Genomic DNA, 12,718 nt, shown 5'->3' on the forward strand with positions numbered 1-12,718 from the left:
GGAAAAACAGGATGACTAGGTAGATTGAGATCATACCCATGAATGTCTTAAATTCAAAACAAATGTGGATTTGATATAGTATGGAATGAAGAGCTACAGATGTTTCTTAAACAGCACAGGGAAATGATAGAAGTTATATATATTAGGAAAAATAATTCTCCAGTCATGTGTTATTTTAAATATGTTATTAGTTGAGAAGAAAGTTTAAAGTAAGAAAATTCAGAGGATCTTGAAATTTAGAGACCTGAACAGTGGTACACTCAATTCAGTGGATATTATTGTGCATCAGCTGTGTACTGGGCACTAGTTTTATCACTTCTGGAACTAAATTGACAAGCTAAGAAAGCCAGATGATATGGAAGGGATCTTATCAATATTCTTTAGATATTTGTTTGAGGTGAATGTGGGAATTTGAAGTATGAGTATATTGTAAAAAGTTGAAAAAATAAAATTGAATTTTGAATAAGAGCAAAAGTCAGAGATGTTAAACAGATGTTAATAACTTCATGGCAGCAGCAATTTGAGAAAATTTTTAGGAATTAAAGGCAGAATAAATTTTTTCAGAGGGGAGTGCAGAGGAATTAGCTTTCCATCAGTTCTGCCCCTCAATCCCAACCTTTCTGACACTAAATCAAAAGAAGTTAAAGGGCATCAAATTACCTCCCAGCATGCACTTAAATTAAATATTTCCACTCCTGTGCCCTGAGTATTTTGCATCTGAAGAAGAGAGATGGATGGCAAGATTTAATAAGCTGCTGAATATGACTGGTAAAACTATATGACTGTTGTGGTTGTGTGTACCAACCCACCATTGCCTCAGAATCCACCATCAGAGTTCTAAGTACCAAGGACTTTTCTCTTTTACTAATGACCCTATAAAAAAAAAAGTTTAAGTTTTGTAGGTTAGGAAAATGAGTTAAATAAAGTGAAAAACAGTATAGCTTATGATTAATATTTCTTATATGGCTAGTACAAAAATGTATGCATGATGTGTGGGTAATTAAGTAATAATGTATTGGCTAGCAGAAATTTATCTTTAATAATAAAAATACTATAGTACTTGTTTGTTTAATTAAGGCAATAATTATATAGGGACTACCAGTATTTGTTATCTCCTCTTATATAAATAAATACCAACAAGTACTTGCATATTACAGAATTTTCTCCAATGTGTCATCTACTGGAAATGCTCTGGACTTCAGGCATTTGTGAATGTAAAGTATTTAACATTTTTCCTTTATCTAGCTAGAATTTTCTCTTTAAGAATCATTTTGTTGAAGTTAAAATACTTGCTTTATTTCACTGTAGAGAATTAAAAATACCTTCAGTTTAGTTATTCTTCTATGTAGTTAGATTTTATACATATTATTTACCTACATAGTAATGATTAATACATGATAGACATACCATTTACATGCAATAAACATATATATATTATATACAGGATGTTATCAATATGGATTAAATGTTCTGACTATATTACATGTCACATAAATCAAAAGCCTCAGATAATATATTTAGCTTTAGATCCACATCAACAATTTCATGTAGACAAACTATGATGAGTAAAACAGCTATGTTTGAAAAGAAAGTTTTATAATGATGTTATTAGAAAGAAAGGATAAAAGATTTTAGGCACAAAAACATCAACAACACATTTTATCCAATATATAATATGTGTCTACATAATAATTATATTTTTCCTTTGGAAATAGTTCCTTCAGTAGGAACTATTTTTAAAAAATATGAGAAAGTTTTAAATAGATATTATTTATATAACAGTTAAGATTCTATAGTTAGTTATGCTATTCACAATATCAGTAATTAAAAAGAAATACAGAAGAAAGAGAGCCACTACATTCTTCAGTTCAGATGGAAGACAAAGATGTTGATTCTTTTTTCTGCTCTATTTATTTATTCAGAAAGCATTTATTTTCCATTGGAAAAATAAGTTACTATATTTGCCATAAAAATCAAGTATATCATGACAATTACTAACAATTTTGAGAATGCAATTAAAATTTAACATTTGTAATTCTTTTCATTACAAAGTAAAGTTTTGCTATAGTGATATAATTGCAACCAAGCTAATGGTATATTTCTTAATTCAATAGGTTTTCCCTTGAACCCATTAGTTTTCTGAAATTAAACATACAGTGTTTAAGACAACGTTTTCTTTTCCCAAACTGAGCCCAAGATGAATATTGTGAGTTAATCATTCAGTAAACAAGTATTTATTGAACATCTTTTAAGTGTTGAATAAGCAATACTAGCATAAGAGACTCAGTTGCTGGCCTCAGGAATTTATATATCTTTTAAATAATCTAATAAGATAATGACAGTACTAACAAGTACAGATATATGCTAATAAGACAAAATCTAATTTGAGGAAAGATTAATTGACTAGCTGCTCTAAAAGAACAATTAGAAATATCCTGAAATAGGGATGGCCCCACTTGGTGTGTTTAAGCACAGAAAAGCCAGTGTGTTCAGAACATAGTGAATAGGAGGTAGGTGAGAGAGTAGAGGAAGATGTTTGCAGATAGTTCAGGGAAAACTCATGTAGGTAGGACTTACAGGAAGTAATAAAAGCTTTGAATTTTATTTTATTTTATTATTTATTTATTTATTCATTTTTTGAGACAGAGTGTCACTTTGTTGCCCTGGCTAGAGTGAGTGCCGAGGCGTCAGCCTAGCTCACAGCAACCTCAAACTCCTGGGCTTAAGCGATCCTACTGCCTCAGCCTCCCGAGTAGCTGGGACTACAGGCATGCGTCACCATGCCTGGCTAATTTTTTCTATATATATTTTAGTTGGCCAGCTAATTTGTTTCTATTTTTAGTAGAGACGGGGGCCTCGCTCTTGCTCAGGCTGGTCTTGAACTCCTGACCTTGAGCGACCCACCCGCCTTGTCCTCCCAGAGTGCTAGGATTACAGGCGTGAGCCACCGCGCCTGGCCTGAATTTTGTTTTAAACATAAAGAGGATCTGCTGGAGAATTTTAAATTGCACAGTGATATGATAGCATTTGATGTGTAGAAAAAGCAGACGGACTAGCTGGTAGCAAGAATGGACCAAGGGAAAGCAGTGTCTTGACCCAGGCAGTGGTAAGAATAAAATTTAAGATATATTTTGTGAGCAAATTTTGCAGGTCACATGATGAATGCGTAGTAGGAGGGGAAGGGCAGAGTAACAGTCTGATGGGCAAATGATGATGTCACTTATTGAAATATTCAAAGGTCTCAGGAGAGAGAAGATGGAATATAGTGGAGGGGAAATAAGAGTTATTGGTTTCTTATGCATCTTATTAAGTCCAAAATGCCTAGTTAGTTATCAAATTGGAAATGTTAAAATGGTAGGCCTAAGTTATAAACAATAATATCACTGATTAGTAAAAATGGAGCAAGGGGTAGTAATTAATTAGGAGTAGTGGTAGCTGCCCCTAAACCAATTGCATTTTGCTCAGAAAATGTAATCAGTGAAGCTTTGCCCTGAAAGTCTCATGAGACACTCTAAACATTTTACTTAGTTCTAAAACAAAAAGCCTCAAGGCATTTCATATTTGTACTCTGCTTGTGAATGAAAATTGTACTCACCTCTAAGTGTATTGAATGACCAACATAGCATCCCCAAAGACATGGAACATAATATAAGTGGTGAAACCAGATAATAAAGTTGTGAGCCAGGTTCTGTACAAACCAAGACTCCAAGAAATTAAATAACTCTCTTTGGTCTTAGGGAAATGCTGGCAAATTATCAGAGGAATATGAAGCATATTTAGAATATTTATTCTTGTTATGGAAATCTTTGGTGATTTTTCAAAGTTGTCTTCAAAAAATTGTAGAGATGAATAAAATATTGGCAAAACTATTATAAACATTTATATTTGAAATTAAAAATCAGAAGCCACAATTCTACTTTTACAAAATGTGAATGATGGTAGAAGTATTTTAAAAATCAAATAACAACAAATATCCCCTAATTCTCTCCCAACCCCCAAAAAACAATTTTACAGAAATTAATTACAGAAATTAATCATAGAAGGATAGAGCTGAGAGCTGGGCCTGACTCATGCTTGTAGTCCCAGAAATTCAGGAGGCTGAGGAAGGAGGATTGCTTGAGCCCAGGAGTTCGAGGCTACAGTGAATTATAATAGCACCACTGTCCTCTAGCCTGGGCGACACAGTGAGATTCTGTCTCTTAAAATATAAAATAAAATAAATAAATAAATGTAGAGCTGATATGTTTCCATCATCTCTGGAAATTTACCATGTAATTAAAAACGGTTTCAACATATTTAATTCATGTAATAGCTTATATACAGAGGAAATTTTAAAAATGGCATGCTTTCTTAATAAATGTAATTAATCTAAAGGTTATTTTGAACTTTAAAACTGTAAGTAGTTTAGATCACTTTAAAGTAAGAAAGTGTTCTTAATGCCCATTTGGATATGCCTTTTGTTGAGATGTTTCTCCTAAATTTAAAATTGTGAAATTATTTGTTTACAGCTTTTCCGGGTAAATCTCAGCCTTCTTCATGACATGACATTCTATGAGGTTTGTTTTCCCGCACAAGTAGATAAAATGCTTAATGAGTTCATTACCAACACTAACAGATAATCACACTCACAGCAAACAATGTCTTAAGGTTAAAGTCAGCTGATAGCATGAAAATTTTAGAGAAGCTTTTTTCTGTTTGGTTTACAACTCTTGCCTATTATTTTATATTTTCTAGAAGTTTTAATAAAGATGGTGTGTGAGTTACCTATGTGAGTTACTAAAGTAAACATTTTTTTATGATTTGATACAACAGTCTTTCTTACAGTGAGGCTGTAGTTTTGTGTTTACCATTTTTATGCCATTGTGACTCAATATATCTCTTATTTCATCACTCCCTTGGTGCCGCAGTTTATTTTTCAAGTTAAATAAAAACATTCACAAAGAAACAAAGAAAGTGCTGTAATCTTCTGACCCTCATGCTGACAATTCCATATATTTTGAAGTAAATAAAGATACAGAATCAGGATTATGAAACAAGCATGCACTTCAGAGAGATGTTTCATAAATTTATTGCTTGACTGTGTCATGCAACTGCCATAGTTTTTGATAGACAAGGACATATATCGGGAAAATGAAACAAAGATAGTGGCTCACTGTAATTCGAAGATAATAACTACTAGAAGATACAATTGTTCAGCAAATGTGAGATTATTGGTTTCCTAGGGATTTATTAATTTGATGTATTTTAATCCTTGCCTGCTGTAAAGGAAGAATATTGTCACTTAGATGATGGGGTCTCAGTCATTTTGTAAAGCATTCTGATCATCTTTTTCATTTATATCTAAAATGCATCTGGCAGTTGGAAAAAGGCCCCTGCTGCACAGCAGTCAGTCACCTACAATGACTGTAAGAGCCCATGTCTGGGCTTCAAATGTCACCACATTGCCATCTTACTGTGAGTGACTGAAATTTACTTCACATTGTTAGTGGTGCTGAAAATTGCCACGGTTTTCTACAGCTTATAATGTATTGTCTAAACCAAAAACATTTCCCAGATTGAATTGACCTTTTAGAAAACAGCACTTTCATCCTCAAAATGCAGTACTATTGCAATATTTTATTTAAAAAGGTTATTTATTTATAAAACTTGGAGAAAGGGTAAGGAATTAGAACTGAGTATATCTCTCCATATAATGCTTTTCTGTCAAAAAATAGAAAACAAAGACCGCTGATTACTTAACCACCCAAATGCTACATTGAAGAGTGCATTGGAAAAACCACATCTTTCCTATACCAATAGAAAAGAGCAATATAAGGAGTGAATGCCTTTTTTATTCTGTTTTTAATGTGTGTCATTTTGTTACCAAAGAAAGAGTGGAACATTGTCAAGTCTGGTGGGCCACTCTAAACAAAACACAAGTCTTAAAAAAACTTTTCCACACAATTCTTTCTCAACCTCTTTGCATGCGTGGCAGGTATGTGTGTATGTGTTTGTGTGATTAAAGGCATAAATTTAAAAAAAGAATTTAGGAAGAAATGTTAAGCATGTTTATCAAAAAACAATTCTTTCACTAGACAGAAATATAAGTTAAAAAACAAAAGTTCGGTTAACCGAGTAATTTAAATGAACTTGACTGTACATGGTTGTATCACCAGTACGGTTCATGAGAATAGAAGAAAACATACAACAAATGATCTTGAAGCAGACAGCCAACTTGGAAAAGTATAGTCAATTTGAAAAGTTTCTCATGTTCTCTTATTTCTTTTTTTTTTCTTCTCCTTTTTTCCCTCTCTGTTGTTGGCCACGGTAAGAGAATAAATAGAATGTCATGAGTCAAATATTTCAGATAACAAAAGGACTTTTTAAATTATTTGAAAGCACTAAATGTTAAAATTCAGTTAAATTTTCAAATGACTTTTAATATTCAAAAGACACTTGAGAAGATCTTAGCATTTTAGGATCATTGTTATGTACATAATTACCATAGACTCATCATGGTGCTAAAATTGCATTCCATTTTATTAAACTTCATTTTATGTTTCCTTAAAAGAAGAAAATACTCCTGCCTTAACCTTTAGATCACATTGGGTTTTGGCCCATGCCCTAGAGTGTCATGAATGCATTTGTGTCATTATGAGAACTCTGGGTGTTATCCCTTTAGAAGCCCAGGTTGTTAGGTCTGGATGGGCAAACAGGTGGCAAGGCAGGTAGAGTATGTGACTAAAGGTGGAGAACAGGAACCAATCAGAATGCGGAAAAGAAACCACAATATCAGATATCTGTGGCTAGAGACTTTTCCCTGGATGGGGCATGCCCAGTGAGGAGCTCCTAGTGACCTTAACTGACCTGTGGCACGTTACCATCTAATTAGCATTATTTTGACCCCCACTAGGTTTTTTGTGAAGGATTCTGGAAAGATACATGTAGAACGGAAACTATGATATAATCCCAACCTGTTATGTAACCATTATATAACCCAAGCCTGTCAATCACCCAAAGATGTGAAATGGCAACCAATCCCACCCAAGAGTGAGGTGGGGCAAACTAGTGAGCATATAAAAGTAGTGTGTGCTACGACTTCGGGGGTCTTTGCCACTCCCAAGAATGATCCGTCTCTCACTCTGAGATGTACTTTCCCTTTGCAATAAATTCTATGTGTGTGGGATTGCTTTGCATTTGTGATCACTCCACCATCGGCTTGACTGGGTGCCAGTACTCATTCCTGACACTGGGAACCAAGGACCAGGCAACATCAAGGCTGACCTAACAAGGTACATCTCCATTTGGTTTTATTCCAGCACAGAGATAAAATTTGATAATGGTGAGGCTGATGACAATAATTATGTTTGTGATTTCAGTAAATATTTTATAAAAGAACTTATTAAAGTCAATGTAATATTGATAGTTTAAGTAAAACAGACAATAATAAATAGCTAATAGGAATGATAAAATTTCTACTTATCATTCTATTTTGTTCAATTTTTATCACTTGTTGAAAATTACTATCTTTTTTTCTGTTTTAAGATCCACTTTTTGTCTCTTTTATGTAGCCTGTTCCACTAGAGTATTTTTGCATAAGACTTGTTTCAATCATCCTGCTTGTAGTGGTTTGTTTTTTGAACCTGAGACTTGCATCAAATCTGAAAAATTCTTAGGCATTATCACTTCAAGTATTTCCTTTTCTCAATTCTCTCATCAGCCTCTTTTTGATCTCTTTGGAAAAGACAGACATTGGTGGTTGTTGCATTATATACTTCATGTCTTTTAGCCACTGTTCTGTATCTTTTTTGTTGTTCCTATGCTGGATGTGGATGATTTCTTCAGATCTAACTTTCATGTTGATTTCTCCCTAGAGCTTTTAAAATCTTTTGCAGAGTTTTAAGTTCAATAATTATATTTTAAAATGTAAAAGCCCTAGTCTATTCTTATTCAAATAGCTCTGCCTAGTTTTTTTGGTTTTTTTTGTGTGTTTTTTTTGGGACAAAGTCTCCCTCAGTTGCCCATGCTGCTAGAGTGCCACGGCATCAGCCTAGCTCACAGCAGCCTCAAACTCCTGGGCTCAAGCGATCGTCCTGCCTCAGCTTCCTGAGTAGAGTAGCTGGGACTACAGGTGCATGCCACCACATCTGGCTAATTTTTTCTATTTTTAGTTGCCCGGCTAATTCTTTTTCTGTTTTTAAGTAGAGACAGGATCTTGCTCTTGCTCAGGCTGGTCACCAACTCCTGACCTCAAGCAATCCTCCTGCCTCGGCCTCCCAGAGTGCTAGGATCACAGGCAAGAGCCACCCTGCCCAGCCTCTACCTAGTTTTTATTTTATAAATCTGTTCATATGCACAAAAGTATAAGTGGAACAAAATAAATGTCAACCCTTACCTCACACTGTACACCAAAACCAATTCCTAATGTATTGCAGATATATATATATTATATATATTATACATATATCATAATATATTATATATATCTGCATATACATATATGAAACAGAAAAGAATAAAGCTTTTAGAAGAAATTAAGATAATATCTAATAATCTTGAGATAGGCAAAAAATTATTGAACAGGACACAAAAATTCTAATCTTAAAAGTTAAATCACTGGATAATGTTAAATCAGAACACCTATTTATAAAATGTCACAGAATGGAAGAAGATTACATAATGAACAAATGAAAATCAGTAAATAAGGATGGCAGCACAATAGAAAAGACTTTAACAAACATTTCACTGACAATGATAATCAAATGATCATTAACGTATACTCAACATTGTCATTCATCAGGAATGTATGTACGTACGTATTAAAAAATAAGTAGATATTTTCACTTCTAGGTTGAATTGAATACTTTATGGCCAGCCAGCACTGCCACTGAGAATAGCTTAAAAAAACTAATCACAGTAATCATATTTTTAAAGACATCAGAAATTTATGGAAAAATAGAAGATGATGAATTAAAATTCCAATGAATGCTGAATCTTTCAGAATTGAACTGAAAATTTACAACCGCCTTTTCAGAGAGGAAATTTACCAATTCTCTGTGCAGGCAGGAGGCTGAAGAATTGAGTGGGTCCCAGGTAGAAGGCAAAACTGGACCAGAGAAAAACCATCAGTGCTTTAGATAGTTATACAAACAAATAACCAGTCCACTCCACAAGACATTTGGAAATATTGGAGCTGCTCTAGGAAGAATGCTAAAAAGCTCAGCTAAAAACAGGCTACAAGAAGCATGGAAATGTTTGGAGTGCCTGGGTGCTAAGGGACTGTCAATTCTCATTTGCAAGTTATGAAAAGCTGAGGTCAAGAAGCAGGAGAGAGCTAAAAGTCCACTCAGTTTTATCAAAACTTAATTCAGTCTCAACTTACTTCAGTTCCAGAATGGATTAAGATGATTGCCCTTCATTCTAACCACTTAATAAAGAAAAGAGTGAGTCTTCTCTGAAGGAAGATAATATCACTAGAGTCTCTGTAATTCTTTTAATCATAATATCTATAATTCATTATAAATTTAATAGTCATTTAATTATACAAGACAATGTGACCAATATCTAAGAAAGAATAAAAATATATAGCAGACAATAGAAGAAGATATACAGATGATCTAAAATATTACAAGTAGCAGAAAAGGACTTCAAAATGTCTATGAGTAATACATCCAAAAATAAACAAAAATATGAAGAATATTAATGAAAAGACAGACCATTTTAACAAAGACACAAAATCTGTAAAAATTGAAACACAGACACAATCCAAAAATACTGCAATCCAACTTAAGACATAGAATATTATTAATACATAAGAATCTTCTGTGTATTCCTCTGAAATTGCATTATCCTCCCTCCAGAGACATAATCATCATCATGTTCTCTATTAATCATTATCTCCTTTTTTACCTCCTATGTATTTATCACTAAACAATAAAATATTTAACTTTTGCTCATTTTTGAGTTATATATACAGAGGATATTTAATTCTTCTCTAAGTTGTTTCCATTTTTCAAATTTTGATTCTGAAATCAAATTTGTTGAGGTATATAGTTGTCATTTATTAATTTCAATTGCTGAATACTATCCATTGAAATAAAATATCACATTTTATGTATACATTTTCCTTGTGATAGCTATTTGGGTTGTTTCCAATATTTATTTTTGAAAATCATGGTATTATTAATATATATTCTACAAATTATTTTCACTTTACAAAAATCAAAGGCACACGTTGGAATTGAACTACTATGTTCTTTCTTCTTTCTAGAGATGTGGCATACATATTTTCTTATAGGTAATATTCTACCAAACATTGTATTAAACCAAAGCAGACAGATGACTAGCAAAGCTGTTTACAACCTCCTACTCTTGCTGAGCTAGATCAGTGGAACAGCATCTTGGTAGGAGAGATTTTGACAGGAAGAAGAAATTTAGGAGTCCCTACTTACCCCAACAGAAAACTTAACAAACTGGTTTTCATAGAAAGGATTTTAAGAAAACATGCACAAACACATTTAACATGCTATAAGAACAGGATACATTTTAGTCAGTTTCCAGCACATGACATACATTCATCCCTGCCCAGCAAAATAGGAATGAATGCCAACATATAAAGCATTTTTGCCTTCATAACACTAACAACTGAGAAGCACACAACATATAATACTTTGATCTTGAAATGGATAATCATGGAAATTCCAAGATCATGTCTACTACGTTAGCCTGAGCATCTATAAAAATATTTTTTCAAAAATAATGCTTAAAAGACACTTACAGAAACGGTGGGACTACACAGGACCAGTAGAAGACATAGCGATAGAAGGACTGCAAATGCTAAGACTAGGGAGTTAATTTTCACATGTATCTTTTAGATAAAGGACATCCCTTTCAGTTGATTTCTACAGCCAGGACAAGCTGTGAGCATAGGAGATTCAAAAATCTCAAAATGGGCAGCTGGCTAGAGTAACACCCTAGGTAAATACTTAAAAACCCCATTGAGGCTGAAGGACTGAAACTCTGACACACGTGAAAAAGAGCTGTGAGTTCACAAAAAAATTCATGCAAAGCCTTCTGGGACAAATACGGTTCATGTTGGTGGGTTATTCCACACCACTGACACATTAACATGTATGCTGGGGGCAGGGGGCCCCCCAGGTGGAATGTCTGACATGGGCTTGCTCCAGAGGAGTCTGACTTGGAGACACCTGAGTGAAGGATCTTCTTGGGGAAGGGGGGTGAGTACTAAGTTTAATGAATTCAAGAAGTTGTTTCAGGAGAACCAGGTCCAGGAGGGTTAGGTCATTTTGGTTTTGACCCATCGATAATATGCACACAGGACTGAGTCAGTCTTTCCAAGATGTATTTTTCTGTCATCATTAGGTGAGCCTATTGGCTTCTTGGGCCAGTGACATCTAGAATGATCCCATTCAGTGGCTGGGACCAAGTATCGCAGATTGTTCTGGGAAGGTGGCAGAGAAGATGATTTGCACAGCGAAATCATCACTAAACCACTGATTAACTCCAATTCTCCGCCTTCTTTTTCTGCTCTGTAGTCCTGAAACATTTCTTTAAAAGCCAGAAAATCCATAAATGTGAGCAGCATGTCAAATATGTCACCAGCCACTTCATCCTTATGGTGCTGTAACGTTGCTGTAAAAGCCTCCATTTTAAATCCAGAAATCTGCTCTAGCAGTTGTTCTTCAATATACTTTTCTACCAAAGAAATACATTCCTTAAAATTAGGTGTGTAGGTCAGTTTATTCTCTTCCATGTCTTCAAATTCCCGGTAGTACTTTCCCACGAAATTTCTCTGTAATAACTGGAACTTATCATCCGTGGTGATGTCCTCTAAATATCCAACTACAGCATCAAAGTCTGCATCCGAGGAGGTGGAACAGGACAGCACAAAGCTCTCTTCTTCCCAAGGCGTCCATCCTTGCGGCTGCCTCACCTACCCACGCTGGCGGGCAAGCGTGTGGTTGGGGTCCCACCCCATGGCGCTGCAGGCCAGGCCAGCCTCCGCCCGGCTCCATGGAGGGCACCACAGTCAGCTGTGGGGACCTATGGGTGGTGGGGCAGGGAAAGGGGGCGAGGGGGAAGGGAAAAAGGAGGGAGGAGGGATGGGAGGAGCCGCTCACTGTCCAGCTGGGTCTGCTCCTGCTCGCTAGGCCAGACCTCAGGCTTCCCCGTGTGGCCACGCCGCCGCCAGGCCTCTGCATGCGGCCAGGCCGGTCTGTGCATGCTGTGGCTGGCACTGCTATTAATATTTTTGTATGTATTTCCTGGACACTTTACAACCGTTTGTTTTCTAGGGTATGTGTTTAGAAATCAGAATTGTGTATCGTGCTATGCAAATGTTTATCTTTTCCCAAAATGTTAACGCAAAAGAACCCAATAATTTAAAGATAAATAACAAAATAATAAATGATAATAATAAATAAAATAAGAGAGATAATAAAGATAATGAATAAAATAAAATAATTTTATTCTGAGCCAAGCATGAGGACCAATGGCCTGGGGCCACACCGAAGAAACATTGAGCAAGTGGTCTTTCTGTGGTTGAGGGTACACTTTGGTTTTACACATTTCAGGGAGACAGGGATTACATGGAAAGTCATAAATTAATACATGGAAGGTGTACATTGGTTTGGCAGGAAAAGGCAGGACATCTGCAAGGCTGGGGGGCAGGCGCTCCTATAGGTTATAGGTGAGTTTAAAGAGTCTTATTTTTGTAACT

The 12,718-nt window shown here is 35.2% G+C and overlaps 1 protein-coding gene across 1 annotated transcript; it reads right to left on the reverse strand.

Annotated features, from left to right (window-relative positions):
• Positions 1-11,275: 11,275 nt before the first annotated feature.
• LOC123649072 (ADP-ribosylation factor-like protein 2-binding protein) lies at positions 11,276-12,200 on the reverse strand. The gene is made up of 2 exons (XM_045566991.1): positions 12,120-12,200; positions 11,276-11,932 (listed from the first exon to the last, which is right to left on the reverse strand). Exons 1-2 carry the CDS (start codon positions 12,198-12,200, stop codon positions 11,276-11,278), a joined length of 738 nt encoding a protein of 245 aa, XP_045422947.1.
• Between the last annotated feature and the right edge of the window lie 518 nt (positions 12,201-12,718).

This window comes from Lemur catta, chromosome 13 (genome assembly GCF_020740605.2).
Source record: "Lemur catta isolate mLemCat1 chromosome 13, mLemCat1.pri, whole genome shotgun sequence".
NCBI lineage: Eukaryota > Metazoa > Chordata > Mammalia > Primates > Lemuridae > Lemur > Lemur catta.